Genomic DNA, 27,729 nt, shown 5'->3' with positions numbered 1-27,729 from the left:
AATGATATTAGAATGAATGAATGACTTTATTTTGAACATAGAATGAATAAAAAATATGACTAATAAAATAAAATAAAAATAATAAAACTATTTTCACTTATACATGTCTGAAAAAGAGTAGAAAGAAGCATACGATTAATTGAAAGCTAAAATTTGGGTTGTTTAACATCAGATCCCTTTACATTGGCACCTATTCTTATTGAAATTATTACAGACTGTAATCTGGATATGTTCTGTTTGACAGAAACCTGCCTTAAAGAAATAGTTCACCCGAAAATGAAAGTTACTTCATAATTTGCTCACCCTCATGCCATCCTAAATGTATATAAATGTATTTTTCAGCCGACACAGTTGGTGTTATATGAAATAATATCCTATAATATGCTCTTCCTTGCTTTATAAGAGCATTAATGGGACCATCTCCAAAAACTGTAATCCTTACGACTCCAGGGGGTTAATAAATGTCGAGTGATGCCAAATGATGTGTTTTGTAAGAAAAGTATTCATATTTTTTGCTTTATGAACTATAATTACTAGCCTCCATCAACAACTGTATCTGCATTATTGATAGATCTGCAGGAAAGGTGACCACTGACCCAACGTATGATTTAGGCATAAAGTGTAAAGTAGATATTTCAGATTTTTTTCAGTCCCACAAGATTCTGTCCCATCCTGCAAAAAAAATATAGTCATATATTGTCAATATTGACCCACTGAGCAATTAGACGTCGAAACAACGTCTTTTGCATGTCTTTTTTGCATGTCCAATTGACATCTTTTTTCCAACGTCTATTGAACGTCCAGTATTGACGTTCATTGGACACCTGTATAGGGGCTAATTGTTATCCAAATGTGGTCATTGTGGATGTCTTTTCTACATCAAATTTAACCTCCCTTTGGACAAAGTGACGTTGACAACATCTTTTGCACATCTAATTTTGATCCCCTGAAGGTTATTTGTCCCATGTATACTATAGGACCTCTGTATAAGAGCTATTTGTAGTTCAAACGTGGTTGTTGTGGATGTCTTTTTTAATTTGAGACATTAAGACGTTTTTTATAATGCTTTCAGAACAAATTTAGCAACAGGTGAAAGCAGTTAACATTAATTAAGTCATGTGAGTAGTCATTACTTGATGTGACCAACATCTCCATTACAGCATTTGATGTCAATTTTCTGCACGTCTTAGACGTCAAGAAAGTTGCCTAGTCAGGGGTTCAAATGTTGAACTACATATTGACATCTAACTGGTCATTGTTAGACATCCAAATAGCAGAGGAATACATGTGCTGGTCATATAATTAGAATATCATCAAAAAGTTGATTTATTTCACTTATTCCATTCAAAAAGTGAAACTAAATTTTATTTCTTCATTACACACAGACAGATATATATAAATGTTTATTTCTTTAATTTTTGATGATTTTAACTGACAGCTAAGGAAAATCCCAAATTCAGTATCAATTCAATTCAATTTTGAAGCCACCTGGTGCCACACTCTTATTAGCTAATTAACTCAAAACACCTGCAAAAACCTTTAATTGGTCTCTCAGTTCTGTAGGCTACACAATCATGGGGGCAACTGCTGACTTTACAGTTGTTCAAAAGACGACCATTGACACCTTGCACAAGGAGTGTTAGACACAAAAGGTCTTTGGAAAAGAGGCTGGCTGTTCACAGAGCTCCAAGCAAATTAATTAAGAGGCGAAGGGAAGGAAAAGATGTGGTAGAAAAAAGTGTACAAGCAACAGGGATAACCTCCTCATGGAGAGGATTGTGAAACAAATCCCATTCAAAAATGTGGGGGAGATTCACAAAGAGTGGACTGCAGCTGGAGTCAGTGCTTCAAGAACCACTACGCCCAGATGATGCAAGACATGGGTTTCAGCTGTCAAATTCCTTGTGTCAAGCCGCTCTTGAACAACAGACAGCGTCAGAAGCGTCTCATTTGGGCTAAAGACAAAAAGGACTGGACTGCTGCGGAGGAGTCCAACGTTATGTTCTCTGATAAAAATAAATATTAAATAAATATTGCATTTCCTTTGGAAATCAGGGTCCCAGAGTCTGGAGGAAGAGAGGAGAGGCACACAATCCACGTTGCTTGAGGTCCAGTGTAAAGTTTCCACAGTCAGTGATGGTTGGGGGTGCCATGTCATCTGCTGGTGTTGGTCCACTGTGTTGTCTGAGGTCCAAGGTCAACACAGCCGTATACCAGGAAGCTTTAAAGCACTTCATGCTTCCTACTGCTGACCAACTTTATGGAGATGCAGATTTCATTTTTCAACAGAACTTGACACCTGCACACAGTGCCAACGCTACCAGTACCTGGTTTAAGGACTCCAACTAAGTATTGAGTGCTGTTCATGCTCATACTTTTTAAGTTTATACTTTTCAGTTGACCAAGATTTCTAAAAATCCTTTCTTTGGATTGGAAGTAATATTCTAATCTTCTGAAATACTGAATTTGTGATTTTCCTTAGTTGTCAATCATAATCATCAAAATTAAAAGAAATAAACATTTGAAATGAATCAGTCTGTTTTTTGCTGTAAACTTTTAAAATATAGTTGAAATATAGTCAACATTTGAAGTGGATCAAAAAAGGTATCAAAGTTGTCCTAAGACAAGAATGGGTTTTAGGGATTGGTTTTATATAAACTTTTTTTAAAGTTTTTGATCCACTTTGAATGTTGACTAGTGTAGTTAAGTTAAACTAATTCAACTTTTTTTATAAGTTACAGCAACTTAAGATAAAAAATCTTTACAAATAAAATTAATGAGACTTGTAAATCCAAGTTGATTATACTTAAAATTTGCAAAAAGCATCTTCGGCACATATTTTACAGTACAGAAATAAAGTGAAAATAAATCTGAATTTAAATTTGATGTGAAGCTAAAGTGTTGATCATACTTGTAATCATATTTCTCCTGTTTCATTTAGCATCTCATTTGTGTTAAAATCTCCAGTTGGGTAAATATTGGATAAAAATAACCCAGTGTCTACATTCTGCATACACATTCATTCATTAATTCAGCATACATTACAGCTAAATTAATATTGTGACTTTTAGTTCACGTTAGTCGATATATATACTGGTATTGTTAAACATACAGTTCACTTTAAGCACATCCATGCTTTTAAATGGACAACAACTGACTACTGACAATTCATAGCACTCACTTAATGTGCCCATAAAATTATGTAAACCAAAGGTTGGCTATTTAAAAACAATAAACGCCCTTTGATATGTCCACACCAACTTCCTTTTTTAACAGGAAATGTCTACACAGGAAAGAAAACTACTCTTAAAGCCAGGTCATGAGGACTCGTAATAAATTTAAATGACCATATGTTGTTTGGGTTAGTAGTATGTGCATTTATGCAGCTGTATTTTTTAAATCCTGAAATCTTCACCAAATCCTGAACATACATAATATTTCACAAAAATACTAAATACCAAATCTAAAAATATACCACATTTATTGAAAAATGCCAATACAGTTCACAGAAATGTTTTCTGCGGAGTAAAGCAATAAAGATAAAGCATTACAAATGGTTAAATACAATAAAAAATGCATTCACTTTTCATATACAAGTTTTTACACCATGAATGCATGTTTCTTTCAAAATGCACAAAAGTCATACTGTACTTCACAATAAATCCAGCTATACCTCCCTTACATATTAATTCAACCAACACACTGCATCTTCTAATTCCTTTATCTCCATCTGACAGTCTCATAATGATGCTGAATGCCCCTGCCCATGGCATCAGTGTCACTTTAGATGATTTCATCCCTGCACGTGCTTTGCCGGGGTCTTTTCGCTCTTCAGGTCTACTCTACGAGATCCGACCTCCTCTCCGACCCACTCCACCGTCTCTGGGCCGCAGTTCCCAGAAGCGGCTCGCAACAATGGCGAAGGATAAAGAACACACTGAAATGTCACTTTCATACGCCCTCATTCTCACTGTATTGTCGGTTCACTTGACCTAAATCTGCATTCAACTGTCTACTGGATTAATTATCTATTTTTCAGATGAATGAAAAGAGTTTGGATGGCAGGATTCATTACACGCACATTTCCAAACCCCCCAAATATGTGCAAAAGAAATTTAATCAGAAACACGATCAACGTCTCCCATTGAAATGTCTGATGAGAATGGGAATTTTTTTGTTGTTGTATAGAATAATGACAATAAGGACCTATCATCTTTTTTGTAGGTAAATATTTATGCAATATATTTATATATTTTTTGTGAATACACTTCATTTATTATTCATAAGACTCTTGAAATCTCTTGGAAAATCTGCATGAAAACAACAAAGAAATGAATTATATTATATTATATTATATTATATTATATTATATTATATTATGCGACCCTGACTGCAAAAACCCAGCTAAATAAATGTTTTGTGATTTGATATAAAATTGTCAAAGAGCATTCTGTGAAAAAAATATAACATATAGACTGAGTAAGGCCTTGTCAAAGGTTGAAATCAAACTTTGAAGATCCTAATCTCAAAATTAGATTATGAGGCCTGGATTTCACATACATGGAACATGGAAATTAATATAATTTTAAATTTGAGTACAAAACATTCACACCCTTTTTTCCAATATAAGAGTAAAACACTTCCTAAGTTTGTAGACACAACACATAACAGGATTTGCAATCTCCAAATTGTCCATGAAGAAAAGTAATAAACATAATCTTTGAACCAGACATCTTCTGGACGCATTCAGCAATAATATCCTTTATATAAAAACCTCACATATGAGCTTGCCGCAGAGATGATCCACATCTTTCATTTATCCAAGATACTTAGCACGTTCAGGATTTCCAGTTCATTCTGAGATATATTAAACACGTTGCTGGCTGTGTTGGGAGCATCGAAAATCAAGAGTACTGCATGTCTTCATAAGCATCAAAGAAAATAGCCGCAGGCCTTAAGAAGTATTTACATAACACCGTTACATAATCACCATGACATACTACAGTAAAGTGTTCATCAGATATACAGTTTCTGCATGAATTACAGTTTTCAATATCAACAATGTTGTCTCTCTCGCGCGGTTTGGTTTAGCTTGTGTTTTCATAACTTTAGTGTACTATATTTTGGTAGTCTATAGCCAAATTTGGTATTAAAAGACTGAGATACAATCACGTTGAGATACAGGCTCTATCTTGTGTGTACTGCATGTCAGTCCCATGGTTCAGTGGTGGAAAGTCTTGTTTTAAAAAAAATATACTGTTAGCCGAGAGGGAGTGAAGTCACTGATGTATCTACTGGCAGCCCCTCTTTCTGTTTGCAGCTCCTGGTATGTCTCACACCACGGTGGTCTCCGTCTGCAGGAAGGACTGCGCTCTGGAGTTGCGGTGGAATTGAACCATGTTGTCAGCACCATTCTTGGAAATAGACGAACTGTGCAGATGATAGTCCCGGCCAATGTATCGCTTTAGACGCAAACTCCGCCATTTTCTCTTGAGTTCGCTTTGAACCTAAATAAATACATGAGCATAGTCTTTAAGAATAGCATGGATGGGAGGGAAATATTTGTAGTTTTTAAAACATGCAATTTAAGGTCAACATGAACGTTCCATTTACGTGTGCCTGGACTACACGAATGTTTGACATAACTTGTTCTGCCTTTCGTCTTTTTGACTTATGTTACCAAGACCTTATTTAATAACCCCTTCCCTTAAACCACTATGATATATTGGCTTTTTACAATCCAATCCGAAGCCAAGTGACATTTCCCAGTGGCACTCAACATACACATTACAAAAGTAAAATGGGTGGTAAATGGTTTCATGTTGACTTGATAAAATAATTAAAACAATGTGGTTTAAATTTCATGTTTTAATAGTTTAGTCATTTGTACAGCTGTGAGTTATCAGTTGGACTGCAGACTGACCTCAGAATTCAAAAAACAATACAAAATCGCAACCACCAAGCCCTGAAAAGAGAAAAATTAAGATTAGGAAGACATTTGTCATTTTTATTACACCAATAATGCACCATAAAGGCTGAAGTATGGTCCATTTTTTACGCGGACGTGAGGGGCCGCATACAGTGTGCATGACACAATTTTCATCGTAATAAGAGTATGCGAGTACTGTACGCGCAACGATTAGATTCTACGCATAGGTCGCACATGCACGTACATGTAGAATGTAGCCCAGGAGATGCGTTGAATTTTGTCCCAATGCGCATACGTTGAACGTCTGCATACGCAATGCTATCTCACAAGAGTTGGTACATATTTTACGAGTTGGCTAATTCGTATTAATTAATACGACCAAAATCGTAAGTTTTGTACGATTTGCCTTGACCCCTGTGATGTTGGGATTACGAGCTGGGTTAGGGGCAGTAGCGGGTCGTAATTCTAAATAAGTGTTCGAAGTGTCATGTGTGTTTCTTATGTTTTTTACATCATGTGAACCATGTGCATCACGTGTTTTGTCAAAATAAGTGCCTGCTGCACACGCGTCAAAACCATTTATGATAAAAGAGACGCTCACATTCACAAAATACATGCAAGACACTCCCTTAACAGTAAACTCTGATTACACATGAGATTATGCGAGTATCTGGCAAACGCGGGCGTCTCTTTTATCATAAACCCTTTAGACACGTCTGCAGCAGGCACTTATTTTGACAAGACACGTGATGCACATATGTTCACTTGACGTGCAGAACACATATTTTGAAATTACAAACCACACACATGACGGGCTACATACATGTTGTGACGAACTTCGCATTGAGCGCCCTCGAAAAAAGAAGTCACTGGTTAGGGGCTTGGTTTCTTTGTTGTTTTTTCACAAGAATTGTACGTTTTTGCATGATTAACTTCGTAATGTAGTATGTTGCCCAGGAGTTGCGTTGATTTTTGTCCCAATGCGCATGCGTCGAACGTCTGCATATGCAGCGCTATCTCACTAGAATTCGTACATATTTTACGAGTTGGCCAATTCGTATTAATTCATACGACCAAAATCGTAAGTTTTTGTATGATTTGCCTTGACCTCTGTGACGTAGGGATTAGGTGCGGGGTTAGGAGTGTCATGTGTGTTCCTTATGTTTTCAAAATATGTGTTTGTTACGTCATGTGAACCATGTTCATCACCTGTTTTGTCAAAATAAGTGCCTGCACATATGATCACTTGACGCGTAAAACACATATTTTGAAATTACAAACCATACACATGACGGGCTACATACATGTTGTGACGAACTTTCCAGTGCCCTCGAAAAAAAGAAGTCACCGGTTAGGGGTTTGGTTTCGTTTTCGTAAAAAACAGACTATACTCCAGGCTTAAAAGCAGACCTAGACAAAATTTGTACATATTTATACAAAAAAAACTACAAAAAATACTAAATAAGACATTAATATTTTGCAATATCAATGAAGTCAGTTCACTGATTAGTGATTCTTGAACATTCATACCTGAAAGGACCCCAGGCCAAGGTCAAAGAATATTTTGTAATTTTCCATTTCTCCATTTTCTTCAATGAAGTAAACGAAAATAACGTAGTTGACTCCAAAGAGAGGGATCAACAAAAGTGTGGACTTGGCCAACCTCCTGAAAATAGAGAAAGCAGTAACAGTACTGGCTTTAAAAAAACAAGTATTAGCATGGTGATATCTACAGCGTTATTCCAAGCAAACAATGGAGAGATATTTAGAAAACCCAAGTTTAAAGGGGCCATGGCATGAAAATCTGACTTTTTCTATTTTTAAGTGCTATAATTGGGTTCCCATTGCTTCTATCAACCTAGAAAATGTGAAAAAGATCAACACAGTAACACAGTAGTTTTGGTAAACCATTCTCAGCAAGCATGTAAAAAAAGGTAATTGAAATTTGTCTCTCCTTATGATGTCATAAGGAGATCTTATTATAATAATACCGCCCCTTAATCTGCACTATCCAACCACAGCACAGCCATTTAGGGCAGAGAGAAAGAAAGAGAGAGAAAATAATTCACATCACATTTGACTTTCAACTGCACCAAACGACCATCATTGTGATCAAGGTTTGCACATCCGCTCATTTGCATTTTAAGGACACACCCAAAACGCCACATGTTGACTCACATCTACATTTTGATTATGTATTGTTTAGTATTTTGAGCTAAAACTTTTTTTTTATTTGACATCTTAAAAAATTATTGTGACATGTCCCCTTTAAAAAAACTAAGAGTAGAAAACACATCTGAAAGAGGCATAAAACAGAGCGAAGGCTCTTGCGCATTAGCGGCGGTGCACTCACATGCATACCGCGGCACTCAAAAACTCAGATTACTACAAACAGGTGCATTAATATTTTACCACCTTTGCAATGCAAACGCATTTAGCATTTCACAATACATAATGGATGACTTTGACAAAAATGGAACACAGCCATCCATTTCGATCCATTTTACTGAGATTGATGCTAACACTGGTAAATTTTAAAGAGAGAACTCAGCTATGACCACAGAGGGTTTAACTATAATGGCTGATGTCCTGCTTGCTGGACTGTTAAAGTGCTGGGCGATGAGAATAAAATATTATTGTAGTAAATGTAATTTACTTTAATACGGCAATACCTGTACTGAGACTGATCATTTCCACCAACATCTGGGCATCTCAATTTCTGGACAAGGATTCGAATGATACTGATAAACAGAATGAAGTTTAACTAAAGAATAAAGACAGAGATACAGAAAGAGATCATTATAAGCAAGCTTAATAAACATATATTTATATATTTATATAATATATGTATATTATTCATTTTCAACACATGACTTTACCCTGACAGCTTGAAAACTGTTTGGATCATGATCGCTGAACTTTTCACCTCACATTTCCCAAAAATCTGACAATAAGAGCCCAGGACATTTTGTAAGACTTACAAAAAAAGTGCAGCTGTTACATTACAAAAGCTTCGTAAATCTGGTATGACCTTTAGAATAGTTCCCATGCAAACATCTTCGTGATATTTGATCATCTAAAAATGTTCGTCTTGTTCAAAGTAACTACATAAACAGTTTCTTTGGCATTTTCTGGCTGAAAGAAAATAGCAGTCTTACAAAACCTGGCTTAAGATTTGAACAGAAGCCATTACTTGAACATCTGATAGCAGAGGTGTTGGCATGGAGAAAAAGCAGAACGCACATGAATAAACAAGACTAAGTTAGATTGAAAGTAAACCCCGGTTGGTTTTGGTTATCTGACAGGAATTTTCATTATGGTGCATCAGATAGTAAAAACGTCAGCTAGCACTTGTGTTAGTCATAGTTAATTCCCTAAAAAGAGCCCAAGCAAAACAAATAGCAACTCTTGGTCAAGGGTTCATCTACCAGTGATGTTGTGGCTAACAGAGAGATCCCAGCAAGCAATTTTGCATTTAAAAAAAGTAATAGACATCTAACCATAGATGAAATAAAATAAATGATACCAAACACGTTGTTATTACTAGCTGCGTTTCCATTAAAGATTTGCGTAAAACTTTAGCGTTATTCCAACAAAAATCTATTTTAAAATTTTGTTTTCATTGACTAATGTTATGTGATTAAAACGCAATTTTGTTCTCTCGTGATAAGTCATTCCAAAAACCAGTGAGTCCGACTTCATACGGCACCGTGCAGAACGACATACAGATGCACGGTTTCAAAAGCGACTCGAAAGCATACAAAACAGTCGACTCCCAGATTGCTCTCTGTGTGTTTTGATGTCATGTGCTTGTGACACTGCATAAAGTTGACCACACCTCCTCTGTCTTGTCCTTTCGAACAAACATACCGCGCTATATAGACCCCTTAATCGCCCACGTCACTGTGACGTCACCGCTCTAGCTGGAGGCAAAAAATAAGTAGGAACTCATAGCCGGCGCGCTAAAAGTTTGAGGTTTTGACTTTAAAATGTCATCTTGATGTGTTTTTGGCTGCCAGAATAGAAGGAACAGCACTTTTGGTTCAAAACTAAAGTTTTACCGGATCCCGTCAGACATTCCTTCACAGAAATCAAGAAGACAATTGTGGTTGAATGCAATACGGCATACAGACTGGACGGAGACGATCATAAATAATGCTTGTGTTTGCAGTGCACACTTCATATCAGGTAATATAATCTATGCATATGTACTGGTGTGTTGGTTATCTAGTACAAATCAGCATGTTTCTGTTTTATAGGCGAAAAGTCACCAACCGCGCTATTGTTTAGCTTAAATGTTAAACAAACATACCGCGATAGATGTGTGTGCCATCGTTTGAATGATCTCTTAAAATAATCTCAATTGCTAATCATAGTTAGCCCAGCGATAGGTTACATTAGACAATAAGAAAAAGCCTTGACAAAATTCACGAAACCACCCGAAAGTAATTCATATGTTGTCTAGGAAATATCCAAAACCTGGTTAAAATCGCGAGAGTTAATTTACAAAAATAGCTGTCACGGTCCTGCAGAATCAGTGACTGTACATATTCGGACAGATTTGAAACTTCTTCTGCATCCATGTTTAATAAATCCCTCCTAAAACGTGCTAGTTTAAGCTTGTCAACATTGCCTCCGCAGCTCTTTCTGCCTCCAGCTAAGCCCCACCCACACAAATACGTCACAATGTTTACCAACTGTAAAAGGGTCTATATTTAAAGCGTAACTAAACCCCTGGTCAGAGCTTGACTTCGCCCACTGGCAATATTTGAAAAGTAGGCAGATCCCAAGGGAGATAGAGGTGATGAACTAAGGTCATACCAAGTGTGTGGTGAGATCGTGACAAGGGTGTGGTGAGCTTGAACCTGCTTACGTCACGAGGTATTTTTTGGACCCAACATCCAATAGGAAAATTCAACTGCAGTAGCCACCGTTCAACCTGAAGTGGGCAGCACTCAGACGTTTTTACACCATATATTACATCACTCTCTGTGGTCATAAAAAATCCCAGGATGTCATTCGAAACACAGAAAAAACTGTTAAGATATCGGTGCAACCACGAAGCATAAGGGGGAAAATCGGCCCAAATTCAGCTCGTTTAAGTCTTAGGCCTTGTCCACACGGACACGGGTATTTTTTTAATGTGACTTTTTTAAGAGGATTCGGCTGTTCGTCCACACGGAAACGCAGTATGATGTCACAGGAATGACAGGTATTGCTTGCTGGGATGCATCAGTATTAGCTGTGGTTAACATCACATCAGGTGTATGGCTTAAGAATGAAACTATGAAATTAAATTAAAATAATAAACGAATCTAATGGGATTTTAGTGCAGCAGAGATACCTGCAGCAACATCTCACAAACAAAAAACAAACGATCGAGAAAATGTTGCAGCTGGTTAGAACAAAAACTTGGATACGCGTGAAAAACATAACTTTTATACCCTGTCATGACTGATGGCCCTGTTTTCTTGATGGTCTACACTGATGTTGCTAGGCTCATGATGAGAGCTGAACAACTGTAACAAGCTGTCAAACATGGCCATCATGCTGTCCACCATTTTTTATTTTTTTTGCAGGTGAAGCTTAATAAAACAGAAAAGGGACACTAGACCCAAGAGAGATTCTGCTCAACTCGATGCCTTGTGTGCTGAGAGCGACAATTCACTGGATCTTCTGACATCCATGTCTCATTCAAGAAATGTACTGTACATTATTTGTTAAACTCAGCACATCCTTTCATCTGCCTGGTTGATTCATCCTCTCTATCTGACAGTATAAGGTTGTTTATAGGCGTCAATCTGAGGTTATACTAACAATAACAGACGCCATGACCGGCCAGTTGATCACTCGCCAAGGAAGCGGTACATTATTTATCTCCCAGCATCTATTAAGAGGAGATATAAAATAGTGCATTCACAACAGGGTTACAATGTAATATGTTCCTCAAAAATTCATTTTTAATGTCCTTGAGTTAAACTCGTGTGCTTACCCTGTATCTTCAAAGTAAATCCTACAAATGATCCAAGAAATCACAAACACTGTGGGAAATCCTGCGTGGAGGAAATATCAAAGTTGAAATTCCCTTATGCGTGATCATAAATACATAGGCTGTAAATGTAAATAGTTGACTATTATAAATAGCTTCATTAGTCAGACAGACAGTCAAACATACAGACAGACACATAAATAACGTTCTTTGTTATATTTGTCATCGCTGTCTTAATGAAAGGGAAGCTAACCGGGGTGTTGATATGATGAATCTAGCAAACCACACCCACCCTCTGTCCTACACAAATGAATCAAGATCTATTCAAAAGCGTTTAAATGAACTAGCTAGAGGGAGACATTCAGTGTTACACGCCATGAAGAGCCGTATGTGCTGAATTGTTTCTGTATGCACGCACACATTCACATCTGGCAGGATGAAAGCTAACGCATCAAATGCAGCGGGGGTGAATATTATCTCATCTTCACAGTCAAAGATTGCTTTATTAAACTACTTATATGTGAAAAAAAGACTCAAAGGTTGAAAAGTAGCTGTGTGCTATCTGTTTAAGGGCAACAAATGATTTAGTAGGGAAAAAATAGGAAAGCCAAGGAAGCAGCTGACGCTAACTGAAAGGTTACAGGCAGGACAGATTGTAGTGTACAGTAAGCTGGTCACAGCTGGTTTGACTAGAGGGAGGGTTGCTTACCCCATCCAATGAGCAGATAGATGATAAAGTGTCTGTTTTCGGAGAAGATGACCATCAGAAGGGTGTGAAGGTACAGCCCTTCCACCAGCAGCCAGTAGAAGTTTGCCATGATGAAATAGTTACAGATGATCAAGCTGGCTTTGCAACCAATCTCACAACACAGAAATAAAGATCTAAACTTAGTCTCTGAATATAAGGGTACACAAGCTGTCACGGATGGTATCCTTTGATAAAGTACACATTTGTACCTTAAAGATAGTTCACCCAAAAATGACAATTCTGTTATAATTTACTCACTTTCATGTTGTTACAAACTTACTCCACTTTTTTTGAAAATATGCTCATTTTCCGGCTCCCCTAAAGTTAAACATTTAATTTTTACCATTTTGGAATCCATTCAGCCGATCTCCGGGTCTGACAGTACCACTTTTAGCATAGCTTAGCATAATCCATTAAATCTGATTAGACCATTAGCATCGCGCTCAAAAATGACTAAAGATTTTCAATATTTTTCCTATTTAAAACTTGACTCTTCTGTAGTTACATCGTGTACTAAGACAGACGGAAAAGTAAAAGTTGCGATTTTCTAGGCATATATGCTAGGAACTATACTCTCATTCTTGTGTAATAATCAAGGACTGTGCTGTCGTAACATGGCTGCAGGAAGAGCAATAATATTATGTAGTGACTGAAAATAGTCCCCTGCTATAGAAAGATACTAAGGGGACTATTTTCGGCTGTGGAAAATCGCAACTTTTAATTTTCTGCCGGTCTTAGTACACGATGTAACTACAGAAGAGTCAAGTTTTAAAGGGATAGTTCGGTCAAAAATGATATTAAACCCATGATTTACTCACCCCCAAGCTGTCCGAGTTGCATATGTCCATCGTTTTTCAGACAAACACATTTTTGGATATTTTAGAAAATGTTTTAAAACTTTCAGTTGATTAAATGTAATGTTATGGGGTCCACTCATAGTCCACGACCTTCAAGTCCAAAAAAAGTGCGTCCATCCTTCACAAAATAAATCCAAACGGCTCAAGGATGATAAACAAAGGTCTTCTGAGGGTAATCCGCGCAGTGATGTTGTAGAAATATCCATATTTAAAACTTTATTAAAGAAATAAATACCTTCCGGTAGCGCCGCCATCTTAGACTCCTCTGTATTCAGGAGAGAGTATCAGCGTAGTGTACGCACTTTTCTTAGTGACGTATGACAAATTCGGAGGGCGGGGGCACAGAGCAGCAGCAGAGTAGCCTCCGTAGGCTGTGTAAGCTCTCATCCTGAATGCGGACGCGACTAAGATGGCGGCGCTACCGGAAGGTATTTATTTTCGTTAATAAAGTTTTAAATATGGATATTTCTACAACAACACCGCGTGGATTACCCTCAGAAGACCTTTGTTTATCATCCTGGAGCCGTTTGGATTTATTTTGTGAAGGATGGACGCACTTTTTTGGACTTGAAGGTCGTGGACCCCGTAACATTACATTTAATCAACTGAAAGATCTAAAACATTTTCTAAAATATCAAAACAATATACATATGCAACTCGGACAGCTTGGGGGTTAGTAAATCATGGGTTTAATATCATTTTTGGCCGAACAATCCCTTTAAATAGAAAAATATCAAAACTCTTTGGTTATTTTTGAGCAATGCTAATGGTCTAATCAGAATCAATGGATTATGCTAAGCTATGCTAAAAGTGCTAGCGCCAGACCCGGAGATCAGCTGAATGGATTCCAAAATGGTCAAAATCAAATGTTTAACTCTAGGGGAGCTGGAAAATGAGCATATTTTCAAAAAAAGTAGAGTGTTCCTTTGAAGAATGTTTGTTACCAAACCGATCATGAGCCCCATTTACTTCCATATGAATACTGATGCTAATGAACGGTTTAGTTTTAAACATTCCTCAAAATATCTTTATTCATGTTCATCAAAACAAATAAATTCATACATTCATAAATTCAAGTTTGTAACAACATCACAATGAGTAAAAGAGAACAGAATTTTCATTTTTGGGTGAACTATCCCTTTAAGAGAGCACATTGGTACTTCACAGATACATACAGTATTGGTACAGTTGCTCACAGGAACATATCTGTACCTAAATGGTACAAACAGTAAAATCATGTCATTCCTGGAAAAAGCTTTTTGCACCTTTTTAATTCCCAGTGAACACACATACTGATGAAAAATGCACTGTAAGTCACTTTGGATAAAAGCATCTGTCAAATGCATTAATTCAAATGTAATACTGGTTTGACAAGGAAACATATTTATGCAGTGTATGAATTTGTATTTTAGGATGTGCTGTGACAGAAATATTCACTTTTTGAGTCTGATGAAACATAAAATGCGGGTTTGACAGTATGCATGTTTTAAGAAATTTAAGCTCAGCTTAAGCCATTTCCTTAAAGGTGAAGCTTAGCTTAAAGTTGAAGTGTGTCATTTTTTTGATGTTAGGATATTTTTCCTATTTTAGTTTAATGTACACAGACAACTATAAATAATCCTTTTAGGGGGTGACTTCTACAGTAAATAATGTAGCTCAAACAGTATGACTAAACCAATGGTGTTAGATTGGAAGCGCAAAAAGACTTTGAAAACTGTTTGGAAACAGCCGAATTTAAATGGTGCCACTAATGCCACATAGATTACACACGTCCCAATAAAATTTATATTTAGCCCAACTTAGATTGTGGTTCTTCTCAAAGCAAAATTCATACTGTATATTTCAATTTTTAATGCTTGTCATAAATGTAACATGACTAATAACTCTAAAAAGCAGTGTCCCAAAATATCTTTAAAGATTTCTCCATTTCATTCCCGGATCAGTAGTCACTCACCAGCGATGGCTGTTTCGTACACTCAACGTTCTCATGGGAGAACAAAATGGCATCTTTGACCAACACAGCAACAGCCCTCAGTATAAATGAGAAGAACAAGTTCAGATGGATGTAGTTCCTCGTGCAATGAAGCTTTCTGATGGAGTGGAAGAGCAAAGGACATCACTGTAAATCAACATCTGTGCCGTCTAATGATAATTCTGTTTGTAGTTGTGTTTAGTTTGAAAGGAAATTTCAAAGATGTCTCAAGCAACGTTTTATTTATCACGACTTCAGACAGCTTCTTAAATTAATAATTTCGTTCCAGTAAGATAAACACTATCGGGTTAAAACAAGAAGCCAAGAATAATGTTAAGCCTCAATGTCAAAACGTAAAATTATAGGCTTTCAAAAGCTTGCCAAACTCAACTCCTTAATGATCACAATTATTTAAGACAGACTCGTCCATCCACGCATGCAGAGTAAAATAAAGCAGACACAACTATGAATCTATTTAAAGGCCCGATCCAAACCTGAAGAGACAGAGGATTGCGCTGCCTGTGATGAGTGCGATGAGAGACAGACTATGTCCCAATGTGTAAAGGGTCTTCACCACCTTGTAGAAAACAAGCTAGATGGAAAGAAGAACGTTGTATGAGAAACAATTAACAAATACATTTGACCCTTATGTGCAACATTTGACTTTAATTTAGTTAAAACACATAGAATATGCTAACTTATTTTATTTCTTATGCTGCGTTCAGACCAGCCGTGGTTGAAGCGTCAAGCGCAAGTGATTTCAATTTTAAGTCAATGTAAAGACACGTTGATGCGTGTCTGGAGGTCTCGCGATGTGAATGAGCCGTTTAACACAGCGGAGTATACACAAATCCGCCTCATTCGCGTGTCTAGTTCGCGCACATTAGGCGTTGCCACGGAAAACGCGCAAGTTGAAAAATGTGAACTTTGGTGGAAAAACGTGCCGCGTTAACCAATCAGGAGCTTGCCCTAGTAGTGACGTGACTACAGGAAGCAAGCAGAGTCAAAGAAGCCTATGGAAGTCCCGCCCATGACGCAAATTTTTGCGTGAATGTCACGATGGCTAGAATTTAATGCGCGAATGAAGCGAGTAAACTTATGCTACGTACACACCAACGCGGGGCATCGCGTTACTCGCTTTAGATTACTCGCGGGATTTACCTTCGTGTCACACGAATTTTTCGCTCGAGTTGAATATTTTCAACTTGGGCAAAGACGCGTTTGAGGTGAATAGCGCGTGTTTTCACGTCAAACGCGCCATCCATATCGCGTCATTCGCATCGCCCCACGCTAGGAGGCGTCTGATCACGTCCATTCATTGACTTTCTATGTAATCTATTCACGCAAATCGTTGAACTTGCATCTGGTGTGAACCCACAGTTAAAATGTTTAAGCGGCAAACTAGATGCAGTAGACGCGAATTTGACGCATCAAACGCTTCTGGTGTGAACCCACGGTTAGATCTAAACTAGGGATGGGCATTCGATTAAATTTTTTTAGTCGATAGTCGGGAGAATTAACGATCGACTATCGATTAATCATTAATATTTTTATCATAAAAAATAATTATTTAACTTTTATAATTCAAAAATGTTGAATACAAAAATACAGCGCGTTTTCCTCCATGAGACCTTTATTACAAGATCAACTTGTGGCAAACAGTTAAACTACATTTAGTCAGACAAACGGAAGATATATGCGCTTGAATATGCGGTGCTCTTAAGCAGCGGAACCTGCAGCTGCGAGCCGCATTCTTAAACAGAGACTTAATTTGTTCCAAAAAATCATGACCTCTTCATGATTATTTTTTTGAAATCAAAACGGAAGGTCAAACTGCTTCAAGACACATGCTACGCTAGGCAACGCAACCTGCATTAGATAAAAAAGGATTCGATTAATCAATAACAAATTAACGTCATCGACTAAATTCTTAACGATCAATTATCGATCGTCGATTAATCATGCCCATCCCTAATCTAAACCTTAAGTTTTCAAACTTTTTAAGGATTTCCAAGAGATTTGTTGCAAAATTGTTGACACCCTTGCTGCTACCCAGTCTTACAAAATGATGTACCTGTAGTCACGTAATTTTTTATTCTTATTCGTGATAGCGTCACAAATTTCCGTGTTTTTTCGTGATCGTATCACAAATTTTTGTTTATGTGTCATTGTCACGTATTGGTTACTCAACTACTTTTTCTTATTTTCAAACCATTGTCACTTCAGTTCAGGGTTAGATTTGGTGTTTGCATAAGGATGTCACTTTAAGTATTGGTTTATACTATTTTTTCAGATTATTTTCTATATATTTTTAAACCATTGACGCTTGGCGTTAGGGTTATAGTTGGGTTTGGGTAAGGATGTCATGTTATGTAAATCTAAACCTAAACCGAAGCAACAATGGTAAGAAAATAGGACAAAACAGTTGAGTGACCAATACGTGACAATGACACGTAAACAGAAATTCGTGATACGATCACAAAAAAAACATGAAAATTCGTGACAGTATCACAAAAAAATGCAAAAATTTGTGACAGTATCACGAAAAAGAATAAAAAAATTACATGACTAGGTACGTAATTTCGTATGACTGGGTTAATTGGACACATGCCAATGACGTGCTTTTTTTGAGAGTACCATAGTAATCTTTGTAGTGATGAATGAATATGGTAATCATTTTATACCATGGTATAAATAAAAAATTACAGTTTTCCATTTAATCTAATTGCCATCATTGTACCATGGTATCAATACAGTCTGTATCACTCGTGCTATGCTTAATCGTAAGTGCAAACAAATTTATACCAATCAAACACTAATGATCAAACATAAATTACGTGCGTGACCTAAACTCTCACGATTTCTCACGATTCGGGAATCACGTGGTCACTAACAACCGTGGAAATGGCCGGGTAGCCTGCTTGGTGGTAGAAGTGTGTGATGAAGTTCAGACCGACTCATCCCCCATAAACAAAATTCTTTCAGCCTGACGATATAACCTGGCACTCCAGACCCAAAAAGACCACAGCACCCACTCCACAACATCACTACAGGAACATTCCTTCAGTAGTATTTTAAACATAAAACCGTGTTAAACCTATAAAGTCGGTGTGAGGTGGATATTTTACAACTGTCCTTGCAAATTGTTTTAGTTTATTTTGAGAAATGTATTATATAATGCACAAGTTTTTTTATATTAAATTACAAAAAATAAATGCATTTGCTGTATTTATCTTAGCTCATGTTAGTTTCAGCATTTACCAATACATTTATAAAATCATAACATTAGTTAATGCAAAATTGTATTGTACTAAACTGCTCATTGTTAGTTCATGTTAGCTAATGCATTTACTTTTATTGTAAAGTCTTGCCATAATTATGCAGTATATTCACTTTTAAATAAATCCCTAACAATAAAGTAACAAATCTCTTTGCTAAAAAGGGTTGCCCAATAAGAACTATGTTTGGTTCCCCAAAGAACGTTTCAATCTGCAAAAGATTTTAAAGGTTCTTTATGAAGGAGTACTGGTTACCATTGTACTGTTAATGTCCTGCTCTGCGGTGCTCACTGACACTTGTATATTTCAAACCAAGCCTGTAATCTGTCAACCATAAAACAATAAGTGACATGTGGGTTCATCTAGCTGTGGCTGTTAAAATAAAGAGAGAGAAAGCAGGCCATTAGTGGTTGGAACGATGGATTTAAAGAACGTTTCCTTCCTCATACAGGCTTTACTTTATTGTTCAATGTGTGGTATGCATTTCAAGAAATGCCCGTGGAAATATTTTGGGAAACTTTTAAAAGTGAGATGTACCAGACCAGTGCATCTTTTAGTCACTTACTTACAGATCACTTATTTACTCAAGTAATTTACAAACCGATAAGATCAATCAATCCACAAATGCCTAAGAAAGAAAGGTGTAATATATCTGTATGTTATAATGCATTCGACAATGTTGCAGTGCAACTCTGAAACAAATGTCCTTTTTAACAGAATCAATAATCCCAATTTAGAAGCTCAATGTCCGATCGAATCCATCAATGCTTGCTTCTTGGAAGATCATCAGTATGTGGTCCAGAAATCTGAGGTAAGACAGGTTCATGGTGCACCTGTGTTCCTCATGTTACTTTTCATCTCTGCTAATACTGAAGAAAAAACCCTGAAAAGATAGGATTGTCCCTCTCTCTACCCTTCAGGAAATTGCTTTAATGTTTAATTTACCCCTGACATCCGAATGAAAAACAACAAACCGTCCTGTCGTTGCTCAAGCCAGCAGCTGAGAGTGAACTCGGCACCATCCCAAACTGCCAGCCAGCCTATGGAAAAGTGCACGCTAAACTTAGGCTGAGGTCAAAAGTGCTTCCACAACATTTCTGATGGGAAATTTTACAAAGGTGATGTCCATGCCATTGCTGATTTAATATTCACTATCATACGCTCCCTTCCCAGGCCACACAATATGTATGGAAACTAAGCTAAAAAAATCAAAAATGTTATTTACAAATGGTCATTTATTGACGTCAGAAACATGAGGATATTTACATGTGACTGCTTACGTTTACATAGCAATGTCTGGTTAGTATAATGGATGACAGTGTAAAATATGGCTGCAGCGAATTAGTTACCCAATAATAATAGAGCACATTTTCATATTAAATTACATGGTCATATTAAGTTAATTGCAATAAAATTAATAACTATCGATGCAAAAATGTACATCATTTGTACATTTTCAAGGAAACAACCAAATGCAGGGTTCCCACACCTTAGTTAACTTCAAATTCAAGGACCTTCCAGGTCTAATACCCTGAAAATCAAGGACAAAATGTGGGGACACATTTTAAGTAAGAGCAAGGTTACATCGTGCTAACTTTTAAGATACATTGTTACAGTTCCCTTTCGAGGGAACTCGCGCTGCGTCACTGCAATGACACTTTAAGTGCGTCTTAATGTGTATATCAAATTCAACCAATGGTGAGGCTAAACTACAAAGACAGGGTGATGCGGGAGCCAGGCAGTATATCGCTATCTGAAATATTGCCAAAGACGGCGTTACAGGGATGCAGGAAGTATGGCAAGGGAGACGCAGCGTCTCGTTCCCTTATATTGAGAATAATGAAACAATTAGTTCCAGTCCTTCATTCTGATTGGTCAATAGCTGTGTTTTATTTACAATATTTATTTATGACCGCCGCACCCGACGATTCTGTGTTTTACTGCGCAGCAACCACCCTTAGCAACGTAAACATATGTGAAACATATTTAACAAACAGATGGTTTCAATTCAGTTTCAGTTTCAATTCATATGCAGGCTCATGTTTTTGGTGTCTATAGCTTCATCTCCGCATCTCATTTAATCATATAGTTCATATGCAATAGTGGCCGAAGTTTTAGCATACTCTGATCCTTGCTCATGTACCACCAACAACTCAGCCGGTCATTCATCCAACCATGAGAAGCATTTGCCCTTACTGCTTAAGTGTGTGACGTTTGTTCACAAACAGTCTAAACCAAATAGTCTCTCACAAACCATATGAAATTTTTTATAAAAATGGCACTGATTGCCAGTTAAGGTCCTATAGTCAAGCAAGCATGCACCATTTGACAGATTTCCCTTGAATACAGTATTCCCCTAAAATAGTTTAATGCTATTTTGTTAACTAAGACTAAACATTTAATCATCATAATTCATTAAGTTATATCATTTCCCACTGTAATGCTTTGATTAAATTTTTGCTTTTGAATTATATATCTCCGGGACATTTAAATACTGATGTAGCCAAAATTGGTTATAAGAAATTTAATTTCTGCATTTTTAACCTTATTTAGCTAGAAAGCTTTTCCTAAGAGTCTTGTTTAAGGTGGATTTACTTGTTATTTTAAAGACTTTTACCATTCATCAAAATGCCAGTTTTTCCTTCAGTATCAAGATTACACACTGGCAAGCTTAAACTTCCCAGCGTTCCTTTCATTCCCTGTATTCCTAAAGTTCCCCACCTTTGTTAAGTAGCACAGAGCTGCACTTTAAGTTATTGCATAAATTATGCCTTTAAGACTGACTTTGCTTTGCTATTGCAACAAAAGCCCACGACTGTACAATGTTGCTATTGTTAAAAAGATATGTTGTTTGACTAAAGCTTACAAAATTTACTAGTCATAAGATAAATATGACTTGTTTATTGTTGAAAAGGTAGGGTGAGTTAAGATACTGGGATGATCGTTTCAGCCCCTTAATGGCAACAAAGAGAAAACATAACAACACTGGCAGGTGGCTATGAATACATTTAAAATAGGCCTCATTACAGTAAGATCAGTTACAGATCAGCTTTACATGCATGTTAAAGGGATAGTTCACCCAAAAATTAAAATTCTGTCAACATTTTCTCACCGTCGTGTTGTTCTGGACCTGTATGAGTTTTTTTTATTTTGATGAACACAAAAGAAGATATTTTAACAAATGATGGTAAGCACATGGCTGATTGTAACCATTGACTTTCATAGTAGGAAAAACAAATATGATGGAATTCAATGGGTTCCATTAACTGTATTGCTTACCATCATTTATTAAAATATCTTCCTCATCATTTAACACAATACTTCCAAAATACTTTTTTCCCTACTATGGAAGTCAATGATTACAATTAGTATACCATCATTTATCAAAATATCTTCTTTGTGTTTATCAGAAAAACATTATTAATACAGATTTAGACGAACATGAGAATGAGAAAATGATGACAGAATTTTCATGTTTGGGTGAACTATCCTTTTTTTTTTTTACTTTGCTTTTTATTGATTTTTTTAAACAGAGTAAAAAGCAAGGTAAAGAAGAGGAGAGAAAAAAAATACACACATAAAACATCAAGAAAGAACTATCCTTTTAACATGCATGTAAAGCTGATTTGTAACTGAGCTTGTTACTTATGTTAGTTTAATTTAACAAATTAAAGTATGTTATAACAATTGTTTTAACTTCATGCTGCATTTCTTTTACAGTGTGACCATCACCCCTTGATGACCACAACCAAATTTAAATTATTGGAAAAAAGTCTAAATTTGTCCTTTTTTTTTCAATTTAGAGGCGTCATATTATGATATTTTTTTAAGATGTAAAATAAATATTTGGTGTCCCCAGAGTGTGTATGTAAAATTTAAGCTCAAAATAATTCACAGATAATTAATTATAGCATGTCAAAATTGCCACTTTGTAGGCTGAGCAAAAGTGTGCTGCTTTTTGGGTGTGTCCTTTAAAATGCAAATGAGTGAATGAAATGCAAACACTGATCACAATGATGGTGGTTTATTGTAACTGAAACTCAATTTTGCTGTCAATTATTTTTTTCTCTCTCTCTTTCTCTCTGCACTAAATGGCACTGCCGTGATTGGATAGTGCAGATTAAGGGGCGGTATTATTGTAATTCGCCTTGATACCTACATCACAAAAAAGCCAACATCTGAACGACCAACTTTTTCACATGCTTGCAGAAAATGGCTTACCCAAACAAAGTTACAAGGTTGATTTTTTTCACGTTTTCTAGGTTAATACAAGCATTAGGGACACAATTTAAACATAGAAAAAGTCAGACTTTCAGACTATGACCCCTTTAACTCTTTCCCCCAGCCAGAGATATCTCGTCAATCAAGAGAAAACGCTTCCCAGCCAATGACGAGTTTTTCCGTCTTTCCGCAATACCGCAACTTTTTAAACCCTAGTATTGCCCTATGGCAAGCGGCTGCATGTCCGTGTCAGTTTTAAAGATCGCTCTGAATGGGAACTCTATGAAAAAAATAGAATTATCTCTGCTTTTTGCTCAAAATGTGGTATTTTTGCAGAAACCTACCCATATTCAAAAAGCTGATTGCAAAAGAACTACTGAAGGTAGGATGAAACGTTTCTATGTTTGAAAGCAGAGGGTCTGTTCTTTCATTTGGTATATTGTATGTTTATATATTTATAGAAGAACATTTTCTGGAAGGCATTAAACTTTGATGAAAATCATGAAAAACGCTGTCGCTGGCTGGCAAATTTAAAAAAAAAAAAACGCTGGGGGCGAAAGAGTTAAAAAACTAAAAACTTTTGTGTATTAATGACAATGTTGTTAAATGATCCTCGTTCACACAGATTCACGAAAACAACTATAGACGCTGTATTATGCATGCCAGGCCAGTAGTTGGCGATATATCTGAAGTAATACACATGCGTGTGATGTCACCATTTTCACAAATTCACCTTTTTGTCATTTACATGAAGACGAGCCAAAATAAATTTTTGCATTTTTAGTTAAAAATCTTGCTTAAACTGTCACAAATGCTGAAAAATTCTGACACTGAATGACAATTCGCAATGTCCTGACCATCATCAAAATTTGAAGCATTGTAAGCTCGACCATTGGATTTACAATGTATCTTTATCAAACAGCCTCAATAAACACCAATTTAACACAACCTAAGGGGCTGTTTACACTTGGTATTAAGATGTGTTTTCATCGATCGGATCACAAGTGGACGAGACAGACACATTACGTTTACACCTGGTATTTAAATCCGTCTCTTTTGTCCACTTTCGACCGCTTCTGTCCTGAATACTGTGAGGGGACGGTCCGTGAGATGGTGGGTGAGTCTCTCTGCTGTCATTCAAACGCGAGCGGGAGTAATTATGAGTTTATATGGATGCGAACTAATATTATGTTGGTGTCCGCTGCTTGTTTAGCAAGTATACATGCTGCACAGTGTTTTGTACGTTCATATGTTGGAGCTTTCTCTGAATTTTCAGCGCAATTGATGAAATAGGATCGCACAACTTTCACGCTTTCAAATCGAAACTATGGAGATCCAGTGTTTCCCAAAGGATTTTGAGGAGACTGTGGTGGTGATGACGTCACCCGCTTATTAGCATATATGTGACGTCATCATGTTGTATTTGAGTTTGATCTAGGGTTGGCACCTGAAATATGTTTCACTTCTACTCTTTGACCTGTATCTGTATTTGATCTGTATTATATATCAAATTATATTTTAAGCCGAATTTAGCTGTTTTAAATGGTGAAATAAAAATATAAATGGGAAGCATGAATATTCTATTTGTGGGGGCCAGTGTTGATTCTGTGGTGGGCCATCACAAATAAATCAATGTATGGGAAACACTGAGATCAGACGCTTTAGTTTTATCAATGAAAGGCTAAAAATAGCACTGTTCACCGTATGTTCACGCCAGATGTAAAAAAAAAAGTAAAACTTGTGTTTAATACCTCAGATTAGATAAATGGGCGGAGAGAAGGCGGTCGCTTGTGGCTGTTCGAACACATTCAACCACATTTGTGTTCCGCAACTCCAAAGCGATCCGATCGAAAGTGGTTTCGACTACCTCTGGATGTGGTTGAAAGTGGTCGAAAGTGGACACGTTCAAAACAGTTTGAACACCATTTACACCTGGCATTAACGTCGTCCACTTGTGATCCGATCGACGAAAACGCATGTTAATGCCAAGTGTAAACAGCCTTTAACATGCTATGGTTCAGTTCCTGTCAAATTCCCGCCATTTTTATTCAATACAGTAGTTCACGATTTTTCCGGACTGATTCCCTGCTCGTGAGCATCTCGACTGCAATATAAAACCCTACGTTTCACGGGCAACTGCCCAAAAAAACTACATAAACAGAGAGAATTTGCTGTTGTAAAAAGATACAAAACGCACTACCGGATATTTATAGTTCTTTTCTTTTCTCTGCCATAAAGGAACAAAGCACCTCTCTACTGTTTGATTCTTTTATCGTCTCTCTTTTTGGCTCTCTGGCACTCTTTTCAACTTCAAACGCATCTAAAATCATTTGTCTCCAAATTTGAGACTCTGAGAAGAAATTTAATACTGGGAGCAATTTGGTTGAGAGCCCATCAAAATACAGCAGGCCGCTTTGTTTCTTTCAAACCTCCATCGTTTTCTATCTGAAGACACATGCGTGAACACACACTTGCGTGTTGGCACTTGTACACACAGACGCACACACATTTCCAAGCAAGCGCACACAAACTCAGTCTCTGCCCCAAAGGTAGGCCCAGCTGGCAGAGATATGGGCTAGAAAGTGGGCACTAAAAGGTTTCAAATCCTGGAGTGGCCTTAGGCTCCAGACATGGAGATTTTGTTTGTCGGTTAAGCACACACTGAAGAACTGCATCTCTCAGATGTTCCTTTCATGCATACCTCCTTCAGGACGGATAATGCAATGATCCTAATGCTGTTTGTAGTTTTACAATTAATCTATTAAATGAGGCATGCAGTATATCAAAGATTAAAGTGACTGTGGGCTCTTGCATAAGATCACTTACTCACCTTGTCTGAGTTTGATTTGGACTCACCAAAGCAAACACTGTCGATGCTAGGATACACATCAGACCAGCCTTTGGTAGTGCAGTTCCTTCTAATGATCCCTAAAACAAACACAAATCGCTTGGTTAATAACTAATATATCAGCATGACTGATGGTAGTTCAGACTGGCAATGAACACTAGTAAGTGTTTTGGTAGGTAACACTTACCTACCAAAACAAAGACAGCAGAACACAGAGATATCCTGCCCTTCGTGAAATACTGCTCTCATTTCTGTTTTAAAATGTTTAATTTCTCATACAAGCCACAAAAAAATGCTAATGGTTTCCACTACAAATACCATCACAAACCATCGGCTGTTAACAATTACAAATTGTGCAATGCTTTTTTTAATGCTTATTTATTTTGCAATATTTTAGCATTTTATTTCACAGCTTGAAATGTTTAGGACTATAATGTTGAAATATTTTGCAAACCATGTGTTTGTGGACATTACAGTAACTGTGAAAAATAAACTGTAGAGTTACCAGCTGCCCCATATTTTCGCAAAAATAATTTGATATGATCTGCAAAACCATCAGTCACAGTAATTTCAGGCCAGCAGATTTTATTCAGTATATCATATAACACACAACATTCCAGAGGTCATAACAGATATAAGCTTAGAAACCCAAATCATTGTAAATTAGTTTTTAAATCAAGCAATTTATGTGACAAGATCCTAAACAGCCCTACTCTCTCAAATGTAGCTTTGAAAAGAGAGATTAATCCTAGTGAATCCGTTTACCAAAACACTCTGCTTTCATATTGAAAAGAGCAATTCATTCTAGTGAATCAATACACCAAAACGATCTGCTCTCTAATAGGTAGCTTTGAAAAAGATTGATTCAAATCAGGGAATAAGTTCACTTAAAATTGTCTGTTCCCTAATATGGCGCTTTAAAAAGTATGATTTGTTCTAGTGAATCAGTTCACCAAACGGTCTGCTCTTTAATATGTTGCTTTGAAAAGAGCGATTCGTTTCAGTAAATCAGTTCACCAAATCATTCTGCTTTCTAATATGTAGCTTTGAAAAGAGCGATTCATTCCAGTGAATCAGTTCACTTAAAATAGTCTGTTCTCTAATATGTAGCTTTGAAAAGAGTGATTCGTTCTAGTGAATCACTTCACCAAATCATTCTGCTCTCTAACATGTAGCTTTGAAAAGAGCAATTCATTCCAGTGAATCAGTTCACTGAAATGGTCTGCTCTCTAATATGAAGCTTTGAAAGAAGCGATTTGTTTTAGTGAAACAGATCACCAAATCAGTCTGCTCTCTAATATGTAGCTTTGAAAAGAGCAATTAATTCCAGTGAATCAGTTCACTGAAATGGTCTACTCTCTAATATGAAGCTTTGAAAGAAGCTATTTATTTTGGTGAATCGGTTCACCAAATCAGTCTGCTCTCTGATATGTAACTTTGAAAAGAGCAATTCATTCCAGTGAATCAGTTCTCTGAAATGGTCTGCTCTCTAATATGAAGCTTTGAAAGAAGCGATTTATTTTAGTGAATCAGTTCACCAAATCAGTCTGCTTTCTAAAATGTAGCTTTGAAAAGAGCAATTCATTCCAGTGAATCAGTTCACTGAAATGGTCTGCTCTCTAATATGAAGCTTTGAAAGAAGCGATTTGTTTTAGTGAAACAGTTCACCAAATCAGTCTGCTCTCTAATATGTAGGTTTGAAAAGAGCAATTAATTCCAGTGAATCAGTTCAATGAAATGGTCTGCTCTCTAATATGAAGCTTTGAAAGAAGCTATTTATTTTAGTGAATCGGTTAACCAAATCAGTCTGCTCTCTGATATGTAACTTTGAAAAGAGCAATTCATTCCAGTGAATCAGTTCACTGAAATGGTCTGCTCTCTAATATA

At 36.8% G+C, this 27,729-nt stretch overlaps 1 protein-coding gene across 1 annotated transcript in view; it reads right to left on the bottom strand.

The window, feature by feature from the left end:
- Positions 1–3,478: 3,478 nt before the first annotated feature.
- The window catches only part of vipr2 (vasoactive intestinal peptide receptor 2), a 41,878-nt gene continuing 17,627 nt past the window's right edge, over positions 3,479–27,729 (bottom strand). Inside the window, exons 4-13 of the mRNA XM_065258466.1 lie at positions 25,825–25,922; positions 15,990–16,087; positions 15,478–15,613; positions 12,628–12,778; positions 11,922–11,982; positions 11,747–11,816; positions 8,602–8,693; positions 7,460–7,595; positions 5,924–5,965; positions 3,479–5,507 (exon numbers count right to left, since the gene is read on the bottom strand). Of these exons, the coding sequence (XP_065114538.1) occupies positions 5,334–5,507; positions 5,924–5,965; positions 7,460–7,595; positions 8,602–8,693; positions 11,747–11,816; positions 11,922–11,982; positions 12,628–12,778; positions 15,478–15,613; positions 15,990–16,087; positions 25,825–25,922 (1,058 nt within the window). The 3' untranslated portion in view covers positions 3,479–5,333. The remainder of the gene's footprint in view (positions 5,508–5,923; positions 5,966–7,459; positions 7,596–8,601; positions 8,694–11,746; positions 11,817–11,921; positions 11,983–12,627; positions 12,779–15,477; positions 15,614–15,989; positions 16,088–25,824; positions 25,923–27,729) is intronic.

The sequence above is a fragment of the Paramisgurnus dabryanus genome, chromosome 22, assembly GCF_030506205.2.
Source record: "Paramisgurnus dabryanus chromosome 22, PD_genome_1.1, whole genome shotgun sequence".
In the NCBI taxonomy this organism is placed as follows: domain Eukaryota; kingdom Metazoa; phylum Chordata; class Actinopteri; order Cypriniformes; family Cobitidae; genus Paramisgurnus; species Paramisgurnus dabryanus.
This window is presented reverse-complemented; position numbering and strand designations above follow the sequence as displayed.